This window comes from Carassius carassius, chromosome 2 (assembly GCF_963082965.1).
Source record: "Carassius carassius chromosome 2, fCarCar2.1, whole genome shotgun sequence".
Lineage (NCBI taxonomy): Eukaryota > Metazoa > Chordata > Actinopteri > Cypriniformes > Cyprinidae > Carassius > Carassius carassius.
This window is the reverse complement of record NC_081756.1, coordinates 32790557-32811706: the sequence shown is the minus strand read 5'-3', so window position 1 is coordinate 32811706 and position 21150 is coordinate 32790557. Positions and strand designations below refer to the sequence as shown.

The following is a 21150-nucleotide window of genomic DNA, read 5'->3' as shown; positions in this document are numbered from 1 at the left end:
ATCCACTCTGTTTTTTTTTTTTTTTTTTAAATATGCTTTATTAATTCAGTGCCACAAGAACATGAGGTATTACATATTCACATGAGCAAATTAACATTAGCTGCCAGAGAGAAAAATAAAAGAGAAAAAAAATGTTGCCCCAACTTTCAATAATTGCAGTGCTTTTAGTTTGTTTGTTTGTTTGTTTGTTTGTTTGTTTGTTCCAAGAGAATTACATAGAATTTAAAGTCATTTATAAAATGTGCAAAATTTGGTTTACATTCAGCTCACTTTTTCTTATTTACATTTACATTTACATTTACATTTATTCATTTAGCAGACGCTTTTATCCAAAGCGACTTACAGATGAGGACAGTGGAAGCAATCAAAAACAACAAAAAGAGCAATGAAATATAAGTGCTATAACAAGTCTCAGTTAGGTTAAAACAGTACACCTTGCATGGTATTTTAAATAATATAATATAAAGAAAACAGATAGAATAAAAAAAGAATAGAGCAAGTTAGTGTTAGAGGTCTTTACACATACACACACACACACACACACACACACACACACACAATTGTATAATTAATGAAAAAAAATAGAATATAAAAATATTAGAAAGGTAGTATATGTATATATATATCTTATGTGTTGCTAGCCACTCGTGTTACAGTACAGTCTGAACTGAAAGTGTGTGTTAAGAGAATGTTCTTGTAAATTTATGTTGCTTATATAAAGTGAGTTTGGCCTGACAAAAAATAACATCTTGTATATAAAAAAAAAAATCCAAACTCTGAAAAACAAAAGCAGAGAAATGATTAGCAAAGTCCCATAACTGAATATTAATGCATAATCATCAATATTTTTTTATTGTAAATGACGTTGAATTCATGATCTAACTTTCAACTAGCCTTTATAATTTGCTATCAAATCTTGTCCAGTTACAATTATGATTTATAATGAAGAAACAATCATTAGAAAATGCACACAGCTTGTGTCTCTGGACTTTTTACAAGGAAAAAACGTGCATATGATGTGCACAAGCTACCCTCTGATAAACATTTCACACTGACTCTGATTGACCTGCTAAGCAATTATTGTGAAATAATTACTGTGTTCACTCATTTGCAACTAAGGTCAATGAATTGAAATGTGCATTGGTGAAACTGATGAGAGGATCAGTTTTTAATGTTTGTTTAATTGATGGAAAGAAAGTTGGCATCTCTGTAGCTGAGAGGTAGTTCAGAGTATGACTATTATGAGAGTTTAACTTCCATTAGGTAAAGTGTTTATTTTTGTATTTTTTCCAGTGTGTACTTTGTACCACTGATTTCCTCTACGGAGACACTAATGCTCCCTGACAGCATGACTACTCTGTAATATCAAAATGAAGTATTGATAATCAGAATTATATAGATGGACAAAGAAAACAGCCAACCAAAGTTAACAATTTTCAGTATATTAACCACCTTTGAACACCTAGGGATTTATGAAAATAAATAGTTCATAATTATAAAAAAATCACTGTACATAATTTGTATGTATTGGTGGGTGATCTTGCTGAGAGTTAAAACAGGTTTTGAGAGAGAAGGTAATCTGGTTAGAGGTGACCTGGTGGCCCTGCAGTTATAGTCAGGGCTGGATAATCCACATAGGGCATGAGAATGTAGGTCGGCATCTGCTGCGTTTACTTACATAATAACAAGAGGGCACTGTTATACAGTATTTCAGTGCTTCAGAATTTCTTTTGCATCTCAGAGAGAATGCCTTTAACTATGATGTCACACAGTCATTTCGAGACTCATAAAATGTACACATTACCACTTTCGCTATACTATACCTTTTCACTTTAAACAAACTACACATGGTATTTTCAAATGTTATTTTTATTTTTTACAGTACACAGTAATTCATTCTTTTAACACGAATAAGCATTTGTCTACAAATATATATTACTACTGTAAAACATTTTGGGTTAGTAAGATTTATTTAGCAAGTATGCATTAAATTGATAAAAAATGACACAAAAGACTTTAACATTGTTACAGAAGATTTCTGTTTCAACTAGAAGCTGTTTTTTTTTTTTTTTTTTACTTTTTATTCATCATAGAATACTGTGTGGGGTATCATGGTTTCCACAAAAATCTTACTGACCCCTAACTTTTGAACTGTAGTATATACATATACACATACACAAACACACATCATAGTTTACTGTCTTTACTAAAACTAATTCTGGTACTACAACCACCATAATACATTCACACAATGCAAATATGCATTTTAATACATATTTTGATATCGTTTGTCAGCTGGGTTTTCATGGTAATCCTATTATGGATTATACTAATTGATCACGTATGGGGAAAACAGTTTTTCCTCAAAAAGACAAAAATCAACTAAAACCCCATGGTAAACCTGAACTCGAAATCTAAATCTAAAATTCTAAATCATCATATGCACCAAAGTAACACTGCATATTAATCCTGGTTGGACAATGGTGTGGGTTTCTAGTTTATTGCAATACTATATTTATTATTTTCTAAAGTCACAGAGATTTATGCCAAGGGGGATAATCTACAAATGAAAGATGTGAACGCATTGTATGTGTTGGAGAGCCGGACCTGATGCCCCTCTTGCTGAGTAATGAATTCCCACATGATAAATTCAGCTCCTTGTGAGACTTTGGTTCATTTCATAGAAGTGCTTCATGTGGAGAATCGAGATATGCAGCTTCTCAGACAGCTGTACATGTTTATGATGAGTGAGCTGGTCCACCTCCAAATGAGAAGCTTATGATAAACTGAAGTGCCATGTAGTTTCAGTATGGTCTGATATATTGAAAGCTTCTTCATAGAGAATCTTCAACTAAAGAGTCTGATAACAGATCTTTGTGTTCATTTAACTCTACATACAAACTTGCTTTTCAAGGAAAATATGCTCAGAATAAGCAAGAGCAAGGTTTTGGTACTTTTTTAGCTTGTTCTCTGTTTCTCCACATTCCATTTCATTCTGTGTGCAGGTGTGGGAACAAAAAGGCAAAGGTTAAAGGTCATCAGTGATGGTGGATCATGACATTGCCCTCATCGGACATGGTGAGCTGAGCCACATGAAGCACAGTGGAGATCTTCCTCACTGCCTTCTTAAGCATCACCTTAAAATCTTTTGATTCATGTCTGTAAGAGAGAAAAATAAAAAAGGAACATCAGCCTTAGTTTGTCTAACATATCAACATATGACATCACATGTTTTTTCACTTGTCTGGCAAATACGTTTTTCCAAAAAACTACAGAAAAAATAAACTATTTTTAGGAATACATCAATTTCAACTTCATTCAACTGTTATATATATATATATTTGTTTTGGATTAAAAAATTTTTTTTACATTATGTCACCTGGAAAAGCAAAACTTGTGGGAATTTATTTTTTACACACACACACTTCAAATCAAAAGTATACACCCCTGGCTCTTAATACATCGTTCTTCCTTCTGAAGCATCATTGAGCGTATGATCCTTTTGTAATAGTGGGGTATAAGTCCTCAGTGCGAAAAGATGGATCTCAAAATCACACAGTCATTGGGTTCAAAAATGCAAAAGATGCTGGAAAATAACATGGATTTGTATGATCCCTCTTATTTTGGTAAAATAAATAACATTATGCAGATACTGTAATATATATATGTGTGTGTGTGTGTGTGTGTGGTTTGTTTTGGTCTATGTTAAGACATGACATATGAAACACTGAGAACAAACAAGACATTCAGAGCATGACAGAACACACAAACAGAAACATAACAGCATGCCAAACATAGATGACGGTCCATTTTTAAAAACCGGCTATCCATATATGAGGAGAGCCATCCAATCTGAAAGGAGAGAGCTTTCATAACCACTATCTTAGGCAAGTCACACATCTCCAAGACCAAAAATATCTATGAGGTTGTACAAAGTTACCATAAATTATGACATCACATCGGGCCACACATACATTTTGTTTTAAGGGTTACTTTGGTAAACAGTCTATTACATTAATGTAAACTTTACAGTAAAAAAAAAAAAACAATGTACAAATGTACGTATAAACTGATAATTGCAGAAATGAACAGGAATAAAATTTAAAAAATGTCTGTAAAGATAAAACAGTAGGATAATGTAGTATCATCTGGGAAATATTACTTGAAAGTAGAAGAACTGAGTCTTGTTTATGGTTGAAGAATGAAACCCAACCAAAATGGGAAAAATATTGGCAACAGCTTCCCACACTGACTCCCCCTGCCATCCTCCCCGCCTCCCCCGAATCTCTGTGCCACATTGAGTAATGTTATACATTCTCCATGCATAACATTACCTCAGTTTTTCTTCTTTGCAAGCTGTGCTTCAGCTTTCCGCTTCTTGTATGCGGCTATCTCCTCCATCTGCAAGCCATGTGCCATTTGCCTGAAAAATACATTGGAGAAGATAAACACAAAACACACACACACTGCAGGACACAGGCCACGGAAAGGCCTTCCCTTACCCTGACTTGAGAATGGGTGGCACAGGGAGCGGTTTGGTGAAGCCATCTCTCCCTGTGAGCCAGTAGGTTTCTTCTATACCTTTGCCCTGTGGAGAAGAGAGGATGAGAGGAAAGAGCAAATAGTGTTCTTTCAGATGACTTGTCTATCTAAACCCATGAACTTAATCAAGAATTATTGTACATTGTTGATCTAATCACTCGGCTCTTGGCAATACATTGATGTGTAAAGACACAAAAAGATTGGTCTGTGCAAAAAACTGAACAGTGTTAATACCAAACTGTTAGAACTCTCCTGAGCGGGTTTCTCAGCAGCAGTGATTCGTCTTCTTGTTTTATGGCAGATCGCAGACTTATAGGTGCATTACCGCCTCCTATCTCTCAAACAGAGTTTGAAAAAAATGTGGCAATGCTTCTGAAAAAACAACGTCGTTACCTAACGCCGTTCTTTTAAACGGCGTTAGGTAAGGACGTAATTTTTTCAGTAACGGGGTAATCTAACTAATTACTTTTCCCATCGTTACAACGCCATTAACATTACTGGATGTTATATGCGGTGCGTTACTATGCATTGATTTAATAAACTATTTAATCCGAACGCACCCCTGGCTCACACAGCTAGTGAGGAGGTGGGTTAATTGATAACGAGATAAGCGATTAAGATTGGCTAAGGCAGAGTCATGTGTTTCATGGTAGCCAACCAGAGCCAGTGTTTTTACACACATGCCGGCACAAGTGCCAGTGGCGCCAAACACACACACGCGCAACAGCTAAACAGATATTAGCAGCAGCAGCAGCAGCAGAGATGCCGAGTGAGGAGCAATCCGGTGAAAAGTTGGTATTTTCAAGGTGGAGATATAAGTACTACTTCAAATTCATTGTGGTCAAAGGCAAGAATGTGCATGTAATGTGTAGCCTACATGTAATGTGTGACACGCGCATCTACAAAGCTAGTGGCCAAAAACACTTTTCTTACAAAGATAATATTTGATGTGCAGGATAAAACTCTTGCTGTCTGTTGACGTGCAATAAATATCGAAAGTTATTTACGAACACCTATCTGTTCTACTCATTTCAGTAGAATTCTGACTTGTGAAAACTGCTAAATAAATAAAAATTCTTTGATATAGTTTTTTTTTTTTTTTACAGTAACGCAAATAGTTACTTTCCCTGGTAACAAGTTACTTTTATTATAGAGTAATTCAGTTACTAACTCAGTTACTTTTTGGAACAAGTAGTGAGTAACTATAACTAATTACTTTTTTAAAGTAACGTTCCCAACAGTCAGTGTTGTGCATGAACGCGTTCAATGAACGACGTTCACTGAACGCGTTCATATTTTCGCCGAACGCTGAACTGAACGAATCACTTTTCATACAATGAACGTGAACGAGAGCGGTGCTCACTCTGGCAGGAATGAACAGCACGCGCAGTTCACGCTCATTTGAAAAGTCAGGTTTTACCAGGGCTTAATTTGAGCCGGAACATGTTCCGTCACCTCCGACATTGGATCCGGCACCTCCTGTGTCACTAAAATTAATTGCCTAAATGAAAAAAAAAATTACTGTTTGTGTAGTGTTCAATGTTTGTGACACATGACTTGCGCGCTTGTTGTACTAGTTGAGATTGCTGTTAGCCTCGATCGTTTCACGCAGGGGAAAAATGACAAAAAGACAGGAAAGTTTGCTTAACTTTTTCAAATACGCTGGACAGTCAGATCCCAAACAAGCATAAATCGTTTCCGCTGATCAAAAAGGAGACCACGGTGGACACAGTAGCCTAGTATCGATATCTCGTTATTTTGACATAATAAGGGGACATTCTAATCTGCATTAAGCCACATTAAGCGTTCTTATAATGGTTTTCTATGGGAGGAAAATGCTTAACCGTTCATATTATGGGCTCATCTGATTTTTTGTACATAGCATAGCCTATTTGTAGGATTTTATGACCTTGTATTTTCCAATTTCTACATATCATGATTACACATTATTTAAGGGGTAAATATATTCTCTATCTCAACATTATTTTTCTCCTGGCTATAATAATTGTCTCTTGTTTATTGGTACAATAATTTTTATTAGTTTTGGAGTGGCAGTGATTTGCAGCTGGTAATGGATGGTAAAGAGGTTCTATTGAGTAAGATAGTGGCCTATCTTAAAAAGAATTTAACAAATGAACGTGAACTAGTTCGTTTTTAGATATGTGAACTTAGTTCATTTTTTTTTTTAAATGAACTATGAACATGAACTAGTTCTTTATCATCTGTGTGAACTGAACTTTGAGCTAGTTCTTTTTAAGTATGAACTGGCACAGTGCTCTCAAATGGACCATTGACACTCCTAAATGAGATTGTAGATAGAGTGTCAATGGTCCACTTGAGAGATAGGTGGCGGTAATGCTCCTATAAGTCTGTGAACTGCCATAAAGCAAGAAGAAGACGACGCCTCACTGCTGCTGAGAAACCCACTCTGGAGAGTTCTAACAGTTTGGTATTAATACTGTTTCAGTTTCTTGCACAGACCGATCGTTTTGTGTCTTTACACATCAATGTATTAATTAATTTATTTATTATTAATTTTTGGGTGAACTATCCCTTTAATTTGCAAAAGAAGTGGTAAGAGTATATGTTACTGCATTTGGAGGCAAACTGGCACTAAATAGTGATTACATTTTCCCTCCACATGTTTCACACATTATACCCTACAGCTGCCATTTTGAGAAAAATACATAATTTAATTCTTGCATGATCTTTAACTACATTATTTGCATGATTTTACCACCAACCACTGCATGCACCAACATATACAGCACAGCAAATAAAGCACCATAATATACACTACCATTCCAATGTTTTGGTTTGGTAAGAGGTTTTAAAAAATATATATTGTCTTACCAAGGCCACATTTATTTGATTAAGAGTATAGAAAAAACAGTAATATTGTTTTAAAATAACTGTTTTCTATTTGAATATATTTTAAAAAGTCATTTATTCTTGTGATGACAAAGCTGAATTCTCAGTAGCCATTGCTCCAGTCTTCAGTGTCACATGATCCTTCAGAAATCATTCTAATGTGACGAACATCAGCACTGCTTTTAGTGCAACCTGAAATTTTTTCTATGATTCTTTGATCAACAGAAAGTTCAAAAGGAACACAATTTATGTTAAAAAGAAATCTTTTATGACATTGTAAATGTCTTTCCTGTCATTTTTTATCTCTCTGAATAAAAGTATTAATTACTGACCCCAAAATTTTGAACAGTAGTGTCACGATCTCTAGCTGGAGTGCCTGTGAGCTTCATTAGAGGGCACTCCATTCCAGACTCTTGCCACTTCACCCTGGACTCCACTTCCCATAATTCTTTGCCCGGACTCATCATCAATTGCAATCACCTGTCTCTCATCACCTCATCAGTCTCACACTATAAGAACAGCACACACACACATGCTCACATCGCTGGTGAATGAATGTTTAGCCCTAGTGTTTTCTAGTTTCCATGTTCCTAAGTTTTGCCTTTTCTGTGTTTTGATACTTGGACTGTTAACTTGTTTATGATTGTTTGCTGCCTGCCATGTCCTTTGCCTGTTTAGTGAATTACTCTCTTGGAATGCCTTGTATGTACAGTTTCGTTGGTGTTTGACCTTGCCTGTTTGACTATGGAATTACATTTGCTTCAATAAAAATGAAACTTTATAAAACTGAACGTAACTTTTTCAGAAACTATCAAAAATATGTCATTACAAAAGAAGGAAAACACAATGAAAATGAAAAAAAATTCGAGTCGCACAAATTTAACAGGCTGTTCAAATATGCTTCATTCTTTGTTAATGTTTTTCAAAGATTCGTTTTCGCTAATCGTGGATTCTGAAAGCATTGCCACAGATTCTGCTTACGGTTCGCAGTTTTTTGTTTGGTGTTTTGACACAAACCTCTCATGGGGGCGGGGTTAACAGTGATCTAATCTTATTGGATAGTGAGCTTTTGATGGACAGGTGCTCTCTGACCGGGAAGTACAAATGTCACTCAGTGGCGCGTATATTGGAAAGCTCTTGCTGTGATTTGTATTACTAAATATGTAAATAATATTTGACCTTCGATCGTCTCAGTCTGTAAATATGAGCTCTTGTCCCTTCAAGGCAGCTTGAAGTAAGCTTGTGTTACTGAATGACAATAATACCCCGCAACAAACTGTAGCACACTGTAACATGAATAAAACTTGTATCAATGTTATTGGTTACTTCAGTAACACAAGCTTACTTCAAGCAGCCTTGAAGGACAAATGGAGGAGGAAGACGATGCCACTCCGTGTCTCCTGAGAGCTCATCTTTACAGACTGAGACAATCGAAGGTCAAATATTATTTACATATTTAGTAATACAAGGCACGACGTATTGCATACAAATCAACGTGAGAGCTTTTTTTTTTCTTTTTCTTTTTGTATTAATGCAGAGAACAAAAACATACAAAAGTAAAAACATCACATAATATCCACCACAAAAAACAAACAATAAAGAATAAAATAGAACTAAAGAAAAGAGGGGCAAAAAAATTAGGAGATCAAAGGCAGAGCAAATTCTTACCAAGCTTTCTTATTAGTAGATACTGAAATTACATTCAAATAGTTTTCCATTTCTTTTAGGAAAACAGAGAAGACAGGTTTACAGTTATACATGTAGAATTTGCATTTGTGAATGTGAAATGTGTTTAGGAAAAAATTTAAATTAATAACAAAACTGATATTTTCGTTTGTGGGGTCACTGTCAGAGTCATAATACCCAAATATAATGTTTTTCATATGTACTTAGAAGCCTGGCAAAATCTTACACTTGACAAACACACCAATATCATTCCAAAGTTTCTGAGTGTAGTGACATGACCAAAATAAGTGTACAGTTTGATTTAAATCTTTGTATAAATGTCAGATTTAAATCTTTGTATAAACTTCTTTACAGGGTAGAACCTGTGTATGAGCTTAAAGGGTTAGTTCACCCAAAATGCAAACTTATGTCATTAATAACTTACCCTCATGTCGTTCCAAACCAGTAAGACCTCCATTTATCTTCGGAACACAGTTTAAGATATTTTAGATTTAGTCCTAGAGCTCTCAGTCCCTCCATTGAAACTGTGTGTACGGTCTACTGTCCAGGTCCAGAAAGGTAAGAAAAACATCATCAAAGTAGTCCATGTGACAGCAGACGGTCAGTTAGAATTTGTTGAAGCATCAAAAATACATTTTGGTCCAAAAATAACAAAAACTATGACTTTATTCAGCATTGTCTTCTCTTCCGTGTCTGTTGTGAGAGAGTTCAAAACAAAGCAGTTTGTGATATCCGGTTCGAGAACGAATCATTAACCGGATCTTTTTGAACCAGTTCACCAAATCGAAGTGAATCGTTTGAAACGGTTCGCGTATCCAATACGCATTAATCCACACATGACTTAAGCTGTTAACTTTTTTAATGTGGCTGACACTCCCTCTGAGTTCAAACAAACCAATATCCCGGAGTAATTCATGTACTCAAACAGTACACTGACTGAACTGCTGTGAAGAGAGAACTGAACATGAACACTGAGCCAGCCAGATAACGAACAAAAGACTGACTCATTCACGAGTTAAGAACCGTTTCTGTCAGACATGTCCGATTCGCGAACCGAGGAGCTGATGATACTGCGCATGTGTGATTCATTGTGAAGCAGACTGACACACAGAGCGTCTGAACCGAACTGATTCTTTTGATGATTGATTCTTAACTGATTCTGTGCTAATGTTATGAGCGCGGGTAAACCGAAGGCTTGAATCGAGGGCAATCATCGCCAATGACACCATTATGTCGAGTGCAAAAGAACCGGTGAACCGTTTTCTTCAACCGGTTTATTGAATCGAACTGTCCGAAAGAAATACTGGTGATCCGAAAACCGATTCAACCGGTTCTTGACTCGTGAACGAGTCATTATCTGGCTCGGCTCTGTGTTCATCTCTCTCTTCACAGTAGTTCAGTCAGTGTACTGTTTGAGTACATTAATTATTCCGGGATATTGGTTTGTTTGAACTCAGAGGGAGTGTCAGCCACATTAAAAAAGTTAACAGCTTGAAACAATTCAGTTCGATTTGGGGAACTGGTTCAAAAAAGATCCGGTTACATCGAATGATTTGTTTGCGAACCGGATATGACAAACTGCTTTGTTTTGAACTCTCTCTCACAACAGACACGGAAGAGAAGACAATGCTGAATAAAGTCGTAGTTTTTGCTATTTTTGGACCAAAATGTATTTTCGATGCTTCCAAAAATTCTAACTGATCCTCTGATGTCACATGGAGTACTTTGATGATGTTTTTATTACCTTTCTGGACATGGACAGTATACTGTACACACAGCTTCAATGGAGGGACTGAGAGCTCTCGGACTACATATAAAATATCTTAAACTGTGTTCCAAAGATAAACGGAGGTCTTACAGGGTTTCAAACAACATGAGGGTAAGTTAAGAAAAACTGCGAACAGTAAGCGAAATCTGTGGCAATGCATTCAGAATCCATGTAATTCTGTAATTCCACAAATGTAATTCCATATTTGACTATGCTCTACTAATAAATCCTGCAAGTGGATTCCCACTCCATTGTCACAACTCCTGTATCGTTACAAGTAGTGTAAACAAGAAGTGATTTAAATTATATGAAATATTTAATTTGCTCTACAGATGAACTCAGATGAGCTCACCTTGAGTTCTGTTCTGGCTCTCAGCTCTACTTTGTACCCCAACTTCAGGTCCATCAGGATTTTTACTGTACTGGAATGGACATGGATTCTGTACGCTGCAAACGCACAAAGTTTAAGTGTCTTTTTTGCTTTTGCTTTTTAATTTTAGCCATGCCAACTGTTTAATTCAAGAATTTGAATTTAATTGATTACAAATGTTAATATTTTTATCACTGTATTTCGATGAAACATACATCTTCAAATACTGATCGTAGAAATACAGAAACAGAGTTGCTTATGGTGAAGCTAAGTGTCACATGCTTACGCAATCCCGTGGACTCCATTCTAGAAGCAGTGGTGACCGTGTCCCCAAACAGGCAGTACCGTGGCATGGTCAAACCCACCACACCAGCCACACAGGGACCTAATAGAAAGCATACATAATGTAAAGAAAGCATTTACATTTACATTTTTAAATTGAATTAAACTAAATGGGATAGATCAGCCTGACCTGTGTGAAGTCCTATTCGGATGCGGACTGGTACATCAGGCATATGTCTCATTTTGAAGGTGCCACCAGCACTCAGGATGTCCAAGGCCATATTTGCAATCTCTGCTGCATGTCGGTTCCCATTGGGCACAGGCACACCTGATGCCACCATGTAAGCATCACCTATGGTCTCCACCTATAGACAATAAAGACAATAGACATTTATTAGTAAACTGAAAGTGTATGATATTTAGAAGTAAAGGGCACATATTATGGAAAATTTACTTTTAAATTTCTGGACATAAATGTGTGCTGGCAGTGTGTGTACACATCCACCCTATAATGATAAAAATCTTCCCACGTTTTTTAATTCCCATAAATCATAAGCAGTGTCTCAGAACAAGCAATTTGTAGTATATGTAAAAAGTGATGTAACAGGACCAGCCAACGAATGTTGACGAACACTGTCATATTAGAAATGTCTTATTATTAAACCTATAGAAGATATTTAGTCCAGAACAGTGAGTGATTTTCTGTTTTTAATTTATTGTTTGGGTCATTGGGTCATATTAACAGCATACACAGCATGATAGGTATTGTAATATTACACTCAATACACAGATCTAATAAAAAACATTTGATTTAATTAGATTTTTTTTCCCAGCTGTTTAACTTTAAGCACAATGAGACATGAAAAAGCGCTTAGTTTAGGGCTCACACGTCATGTGACAGCCGCTTTCTATGCGCGTGCTTCAGATGTGTACCCTAAATCATATGTTAAAATGATATGACTTTAAAACGCATTAATTCAGCATGACAGACATGATAATCAAAAGCAAACAGATATTTTGTTTTGGCAGAGTATCTGAGGTACGAGCTTTAAAGGCACAGGAAAAGGGGGCGGGGAGCAGCAGCTCATTTGTATGCACGAAAAACAGTATATTTTTACTTCTACTCAAAATATAAATGTTCAAAATGATATATTAAATGATCCGTGGGGTATTTTATTAAACTTCTCAGACACATTCTGGGGACACCTGAAGGGATATAATAGGTCTTCTTTACATGAGAGAAATCACTGTGGAAGCCAACACATTTGCATATACAACGAATACAAACAATAAAAATACGTTTTTCAATAAATGTTACCATAATTTTTCTAGTGTTACCTTGTAGACGTCATGATTTCTGATTACAGCATCAAATGTTGTGTAAAGGTCATTGAGGAGGTCAACCACCTCTATGGGCTTGCTGTTGGCTGAAATTGTAGTGAAGCCAACAATAGCACTGAAATAAAGACGGACACTGTCAAAATACTCCGGTTCGACAGTAGTGCCCAGTTTCAGAGCCTCTGCCACTGACCTAGAGAGGATGAACAAAAACAAAAATCACTTGTCTTTTGTACTCATGTACACATCATTTTCAATTTTACTTATGAGTGAATGAAAGTGGTTCCCTATTTATTTATCTAAATATCATATCAGTGCATATTGTGGTGGTAAAGTCTATATACTGTGACTGTATCTGTCACTTACGGGGGCAACATTTGTGTGAGGAGTTTCTCAGTCTTTTGCTTCTCTATTTCCCGCTCCTCTGTTCTTTCCCTGATCAGCTCCTCCAGGTTGGAGGAATACTGCTCCAGCATTCGCAACATGATGTTGTTTTTTTCCCCTTTATTAACATTCTTGAACTGTAGAGAGAAATAGAAAGAAGACTGAGGAAGGTGATCGTGACATAGAACACCTGGTGGTGATTAGTCCTGAGCATGGGATTCTGGGGAATGGAGTTGGAAATGGAACTACAAAAATGCCAGAGTTCTGAGTGGAGTGCTCTCAATAGGAGTTCATGGGCACTCCGGCTGGTGATCGTGACAATACTGGGGGTTTTTGAATACTTAAATCTGATTGGTTGACAAACATTCTAAGGTGTGCAAGTATTTTTAGGGAAACGCATGGCTAAAGTAGTTCCAGGCAGGGCTCAGCCTCATTACATGTCCATATCACTTCGCAAAATGACTTTAGTTATTCAAAGGTCCTTACAGCCTACAACAGCAAAAGAACCAGAAACATAACAACACTGACCAAGTTATTAAATATAGTAATTAAATATAGCAAACCAAATAAATAACAATTTTTTTTCCCATGTTTCTGCCACAAAGTTATATTTTATTATGTACGGAAAGCACATACTCTCTTTCTCTCACTTTTACAGTACAGTCAAACATTCACACACACACACACACACACACAAAGAGAAATGTGTTATTAGTGCTGCTCTGACGATTCTAACTTCTTTAACTTCAAAGCTACATGTCATTTCTCACAAGCAAGGTAATACGGCGCTGTTCTTGAAACAAATTAACTTACAATTTCGCTATTAATAGAGATGCTGCTGCCAATCACTGTTAAGAGATGCACAGTCTCGGGTAATTCACACACGCTTAATCGCTCTCTCTCTCTCTAATAACTTCATTATTATCTAGATTAGTCTGCTATCAACAGCAACGGCCTCCGTTGCTAGGTCTAAAATGACATTTTGTAAATAGCAACGGAGATAAAGGATGAGATGCGTAAGAAATTAATCCTACTCACAAGAGTGTTTTAAGGACAAATACTTGACAAATGTCTGTAAATACAACATTTGAACAATATTTAAAGTGTGGTAAGCGTAGTATAAACAGAAAATTGGCAAAAGGCCATTGAATTATTAGAAAATAATGCACATCCGAGGTAGTGATGCGGCCACAGCACGAAGTGTAGTTTATTATTCCTTACTTATTATGTGTGTTACCCTAATGTTGTGAGTATTGGCCATGTTTTCTGGACAAGCCACTTGAGCTCTGAATAAATATGTGGCTTTCTTTGTTACCACCTGTTATTGTGGTGGTTATCAGTACATTTTACAGTAAAGAGCAAATTTTGGTAGTTTAAGCACATCCATATATTATTTGTTTTTTTAAATAAATGGCCCATAATACAGTATTTTGATCACAGTATTTTTATACTGAATTTCTGGCAACCACATAAATTCTAAATTATGGTGATGTTTTGGCATCATTGCTGATGTTCACCTGGTCAAAGATTTCATCAAATGTGGGTCTCTTCTCTGGCAGTTCATTCCAGCACTGCTTCATAAGCTGAATACACTCCATGGGAGCATGATCCGGGGACACAATGGGCCTGCACATTGGAGGAGGCTTCCGGATCTTCTGGACAATTTCTATATGATCCAGATGTATTAAAGTCACAACATGCTACCAATATAGACAGTACAGTATAGACCCGGGGTCCACAGAAAGTTCCAGAGAAAACCACCATGAAACAAAAAACTGTATGTCTGTGTCATTAAAATTTTTTAAAACCCCTGGTAAAGATGGTGGGGTCATGTGATTTTACCATCAAAAGAGTACTCCAGCATGCAGAATGGAGGCCCTCGCATGACCACCTCTTGCATGATGATTGAGAAACTGTACACATAACCAGGGAGACTGCCATATAAACCAGGGTAGGGCCCTCTCAATATCTCAGGGGCAGTCCACAGAAGGGCTGTGGGGGATAAAAATATTTTAACATCCTATGCAGGAGATAGAAATCAAGAAAGGTCTCACAATAAACCTTACTTTCAGCTGGAGGTTCAACATAAGGACATCTCTGGGCTTCCAAAACCTCGTTGTAGCCATAGTCTGTGATTTTGAGCACAAAACGCCCATCGACCTCACAGTTCCTGGATTTAAGCCTTCCGTGACAGACGTTTCTGTGATGAAGATACTTCATACCCTGCATGCCAGTCAGAAACACACATAAGCTTACATGTGATGTAACTGCCATAAACATACATACAACAAAACCAATTAATGAATCATGTTTTTAATGACCAATAAGTACATTTATAATTCAGATTCTGTGATTATTGTGGCATACTGTGTGTTTTGAGTACATGAATTTGTGCTTGCTATGTTTCAGTGCTCTTCAATTAAACCAAGCTCATTCCTAATAAGAGCACCTTAATGAGGTCTAGAATGAGAGAGGAAGTGAAGATCCAGTCCAGTTTGAAGTCATCATTGAGCAAGAGATCTTCCAAGCTGCCGCGCGAACAGTACTCTGTAACTATGGCAAACACCCCACAGTCGTGGAAGAAGCCGAGAAAAGGGTTAACGTTCTCATGCCTCATATCTTTCATTTGGAATATCAAGAGCAATCATATGATTAATTGTATGTTAAAATAAAGGAAATAATCAACAACAGCGAACAAAGAAAATACAAACAGAATGAGCACCACACCTAAAGTACATTTTGACTATGTAAAAATCAGAGGCAAAACCAACCAGTTCAAACACATCACTGGTACGAGGAGTGATGCTCCGGAAATTTCCAAATGGAAGCCTTTTGAGCCAGGCCCAATCACCCTGCAAAACGAGAAACACCGGAGTAAATGTTCAAAAAGATTTACATTAAATATGTATAAATAATGTATAGAAATAGTTTATATAACATAATAAATTTTCTATGATGCTTACTTATAATGTTAGTTAAGGTTTCTTGCTCTCATAATCTAGTTTTACAGTCTAAATAACCATTTTCCACCATCCCTTTGACAAAAAAAACACGTTTTTGATACTTTACCATTAATATTTCAATATATTGGCTGCATTTGTCGGGTCAAAATATAATAAAACAGTAATATTATTATTAATAATTATTAATTAATTATAAATTTCCTAATTACTAATTAGAATCATTAGTTACTTTCTTACTGACCCCAAACTTTTGAACGATAGTGTAGTTTACACAGTTTTTCATCAGGATGGTTCAAGCCCATTGATATGTAAATGTGCGATACATTTGAATGTATTTGCAGCTTTATTTGGGGCAGATTTTTTTGTTGTGAATGGTATCTATTTATTTTGCACTAATTTACTTTAAAGTAGAAAAGAATATTCTATTTTTCATAATATGAGCCTTTAATATTCCATCTGCCACTTTGCCAATTTGCCATTGAGTGTTTTTCTTTTACCTCATAAATGGCAACATTAGAATTTTCACAGGTGGCTGGCGACTGAACAGACGGAGACTTGAGGCTTCGCTCTAAAATGCTCATTCTCGAGTCATCCAAGCTCAGCTTCTGCGTTTCAGATACAAGTATGAATAATTAGTGTGGAAATGTTTGTTTGTGTGCACATGTGCTTGTGTTCCACTGACCTTATTGCTCAGGGATGGGTTGATGAATGTGACATCATTTAAAGTCAGTAAAATCTTGTTTGGATTCTGCACCATTCGGATCTTACTAAGTTTACGTCTATACAAAACATTACAAATATTTAAAGAAACTTTTAGGCAGAATCTGCACACGCTGAGCAAAATTAATTGCTATAATAAATGTAGGTTATGTATACCTGATGCAGTAAGAACAGCCAATTGAGAAGAAGATGAACAGAAAACCAGACAGGAAGATTAAAACCATGTTTAAAAGATTCACACCTATAACACAGAGGGTGATTGATACATATGACATAAAATGTATGTATGTCGATGTGAACGAAAACCAAAAAACCTTGTACATACAGTACACACTCACCTCCACGGCAGATGAGCCCATGTGTAAACCAGCAGCTGGAATCAGTTTTTGGTGGTCCAGCTGGGGGGAAATGAATTGGCCGTCCCAGAAAATGCACCATATCTGTCTGCATCTCAATATGGTGTGTAGGTTGCAACTCCCAAGAAAATCCATCTGTGTCCAGCACCACATAGTCCATTGTGCCAAAGTCAGAAGAGTTCGCCTGTAGGCTAAAACCTTTGAATAGCAGGTTTCGGGCATTCTGGGCGATGTTCCCCCCAGACATCCACTGACCTGAAGCCCTGACACTTTGCACAGCATGAGCCATGAACAAGATGGAGAAGTAGATGGTGCCAAACAATGGGGACACCTGTAAGGAAGGTGAAGATTTTACATTAGCTACATATTAGCTTAGTGTTAAATAAAAATTAAAGCCCCATGTAGAACATTGCTGTACCTGCTGTGGTTTAAGGTGCCTGGGAAGCCCTCCTTCCTTCTGAGCCTTTTCAAAAGCTTGGTAGAAAGACTGCTCATGTGGAGACTCAATAGTGATGGTGAGCACAGCATCGTAAGCTCGTAGCAGCTTACTGTTATGGCGCAGGACAGGCTGGGTTATATGATGGTAGGGCAGACTGTAAAAGAGTGTATAGTAAGGTAAAAACACCAGTGAGCCGTCTGTCATCCGCATGTCATAAGCAGTCTCCAACAGCAACTTCTGGGTTCCTCCACCAATCAACACCGAGTGCATAACGAGGATGACCACTGCAAACAGAAGTAAACATGAGTGGACAGGCAGAATGAACAGTGACAAAAGAGCAATCATTTGTCTGAGACTGTCTGAGATCACACTGAAATGTGTTTTTGTTTTTAATAATAATTATGAAATAATTTATGAAAAAATAAAACAGAAGTAAATATTTCAGTATAGAGAAAAAAATCTTTTTTTTTTGGTTATAACTGTTTTAGTGTTCTTATCAAAATATGAGCATATCTTTTCAGTCAAACTGCTGACAAAAATGGCTGATAATATAATTTTTAATGAAGAGTTTTGTATTCAGTTGTATTTAAAATAAATAAATAAATAAACTGTAGTAGCATTTCACTTTCAACATACACATAAAGTTACATTTTTATTTTTTTAACAATACTTTTAAATAATCTTTTATTCAGCAAACATTAAATGCATTACATTTCTATTACAAATATATGTTGTGCTTTTTACTTTTTATCCATTAAAGAATCCTGAACATCAGCATATTAGAATGATTTCTAAAGAATCATATAAACTCTGAAGAAAATTCAACTTTGAAACGATAATTTTTAATTCTTAATTTTATACTAATACTCATTATTCATTTTAAAATATGATGTACAATTACAATACAATATCAATATTACAGTATTAAAGGCAGGGTAGGTAATACATTTATAAACAACTTTCTTCCAAATTTGTTTAAACCTTCTATATATATCAATGCATAATTAAAATGAAAGTACTCTGATAAAAATAGTATAAAAATCGAGTGACTCTAGACCGTTTAATCTGTATTAAACACAGCTCATTATTTCCATTCGGGATGAAACATAGGATTGGCTTAGGCGACTGTCACTCTCTCGCAACCATGGCAACCACCCTTTTGCCACACATGACCTGCCCACTTGCGCGCGCACGTTTGATTTGAGGAATTCAACAGGCAGGGATCCTAGGAATACCAAAACAATGGCAGAGAAACAGCAAGCAAAATTCACAGTACCAGCCTATGCAGTTAGTGAAGGCAAACCAGGCAAAAAAAGGAAGACAGTAACAGTACAAGAAAAGGCAATGAACAAAAAGTCTTTGGATAAACAAAGAAATAAAACGCGAGTTAATATCGGCGTGGCTTTCCAGCGATGGCGAGAACTGAGGGAACTCAAGGGGCTGAAAAGTGACTCCTTGATGGCTTTATTTCTGCTGGACAGGTAAGTCTTTCTTTTTGTATTTTGATCATACATATTTTTTTGTTTATTTTTTCATGAAGCATGTGTCATTAGCACACGTAGCTGCGTAATATAGCTAACATAACATTACTTAGCGAGCCGTAGTAGAGGCTTTGGAAGGAGCCCAGAAGGGAGGGGGTGGAGTGAATGGAAATAATGAGCTGTCTTTAAAACAGTCATGAGAGGTCTACAGACACTCGATTTTTATACTTTCTTTTTCAGAGTACTTACATTTTAATTATGTATTGATATATAAATAAAGTTTAAACACATTTTGAAAAAAAGTTTTTTATACATTTTTTACCTACCCTGCCTTTAATGCTTTAATGTTTACTGTAATGTTGGCTTAGTGAGGATGAGGCTTCTTAAGAGGCTTCTTTCAAAACATTTTTTGACCCATCTTCAAACCCATCTTAAACTTTTGAACAGTAGTGTAGATACTAAAGTATCAGTATCCCAACAAAGTACTGTAGTAAACTCATTTGGAGTGTAAACTATGGAATAAATGAGTCGCAATAGTACATTTTACAGCTTAACATGAGAGCAGATCATTTATCACTAAATCACATCATACAATGGCATTAATGTTTAAAACTCACAGCGGAGATCTGCCACTTTCTTGACTCCGGCCAGGGTCTCACGCACACTGGTGTGGTCATTATGAACAGATGCCACGATGCCAACAGGCAACCCATGACTCCGCAAGACATTGGCCAGCTTTATACCCGCCTCCAACCAGACATCCTCAGCTGATGTAATGATGCCCACATGTGCCCAGCAAAAGTGTTGCATGAAGCGTAGCAAGACCAGGGAGGGTAGAGGCATGGTGCGTGCAAACGTAGGGTGACTCCGGGCGTCATCCAACTCATGTCCAATACAAGACCAGGAAAACACTGCCTTATTCCAACTCTTTCCTAGCAGAGAGGCAGCTTCACAGTAGCCTGGGTTTACTGGACCAATAAACCCAGATGCCCGTGTGTAGAAGCCAAGGAAACGGGCAAAAGCCTGGGATGTCTCACAGTCCTCCTCCAGGATGACATAATCAAACGTGATGCCCTGTGAAAGGTAGGGGTCCCTGTTGATGTGATCCACAGCTAAACGCGCAGCCACGCCGGGCTGGGCTTTAGTGAAGAGGGGGTCACATGACCAAGGCCCCACCACCCCAACCCTGACGGTGGCAGCAGAGGTGGCAGGGAAAAGGCACAGGAAGCTTACCGTAGACAACAGCAGCCAGAGACACAAATAGCTATGTTTATGATCATAAGAGAAAGGAATGCTTTGGTCAGGGGTCTGGAATTCTCTGATGGCCCATCCTGGACATAAGCTGTGAAAGGCCGTCGCATTGCAAGGTAACAGAGCAGCCACACAGCAGGTGGGTTGGCACACAGTGGAGCTACTTCACTGTCCCATGAGAGATCCCCTTAATGTCAATCAGGTCACCAACCACAGCAAATTAACAGGTTAAATCAGTTTGCTAAAATTATTATCAGTTGATATTTAGCATGATATCCAGTTAAAATGCTTTCAGAACAGCTAAAATACAGAAATCAAGAAGGATTTAATCTGTAAATGAGTGCTGGTTATTTATGTTGTGAGATTGGGAGTGAGAGGATTGCTGAAATCCTGTTAAGAGTACAGCTAAATTCCGTAATGCTCTTCAACTTCATCCAAATAAAACATTTAATGCATTTAAGTTTTTGTCTTGTTAACCCCAAAACAGATCAATCTGCAAAACAACCATTACTGTATGTGCTTCACTATATTGGGTATCAGTATGACAATATGAAACTTAAGTTACTTTAAATGTGATTATGCAAGTAGGGCTCTGCTGCTGCTTGAGTTTATTGTGATCATCACAGCCAAAAGACGGAAATAAGTATCTTTAAGTAAACTAATTCAATTAGTTTGAAAAGAACCTGCCAGCACCAGTAC

At 36.9% G+C, this 21150-nt stretch overlaps 1 protein-coding gene across 1 annotated transcript; it reads right to left on the bottom strand.

The window, feature by feature from the left end:
• Window positions 1–2598: 2598 nt before the first annotated feature.
• Window positions 2599–20616, bottom strand: LOC132098915 (retinal guanylyl cyclase 2-like; the record flags this gene model as incomplete). The annotated part of the gene is made up of 18 exons (XM_059505204.1): window positions 2599–3159; window positions 4503–4588; window positions 11220–11314; window positions 11524–11622; window positions 11710–11884; window positions 12858–13050; window positions 13224–13378; window positions 14759–14907; window positions 15084–15233; window positions 15308–15464; window positions 15691–15868; window positions 16014–16093; window positions 16702–16809; window positions 16887–16983; window positions 17081–17165; window positions 17263–17611; window positions 17699–18003; window positions 19818–20616. Coding segments are annotated over 18 exons (3381 nt in total), but the record flags the coding sequence as incomplete, so codon positions are not given.
• Between the last annotated feature and the right edge of the window lie 534 nt (window positions 20617–21150).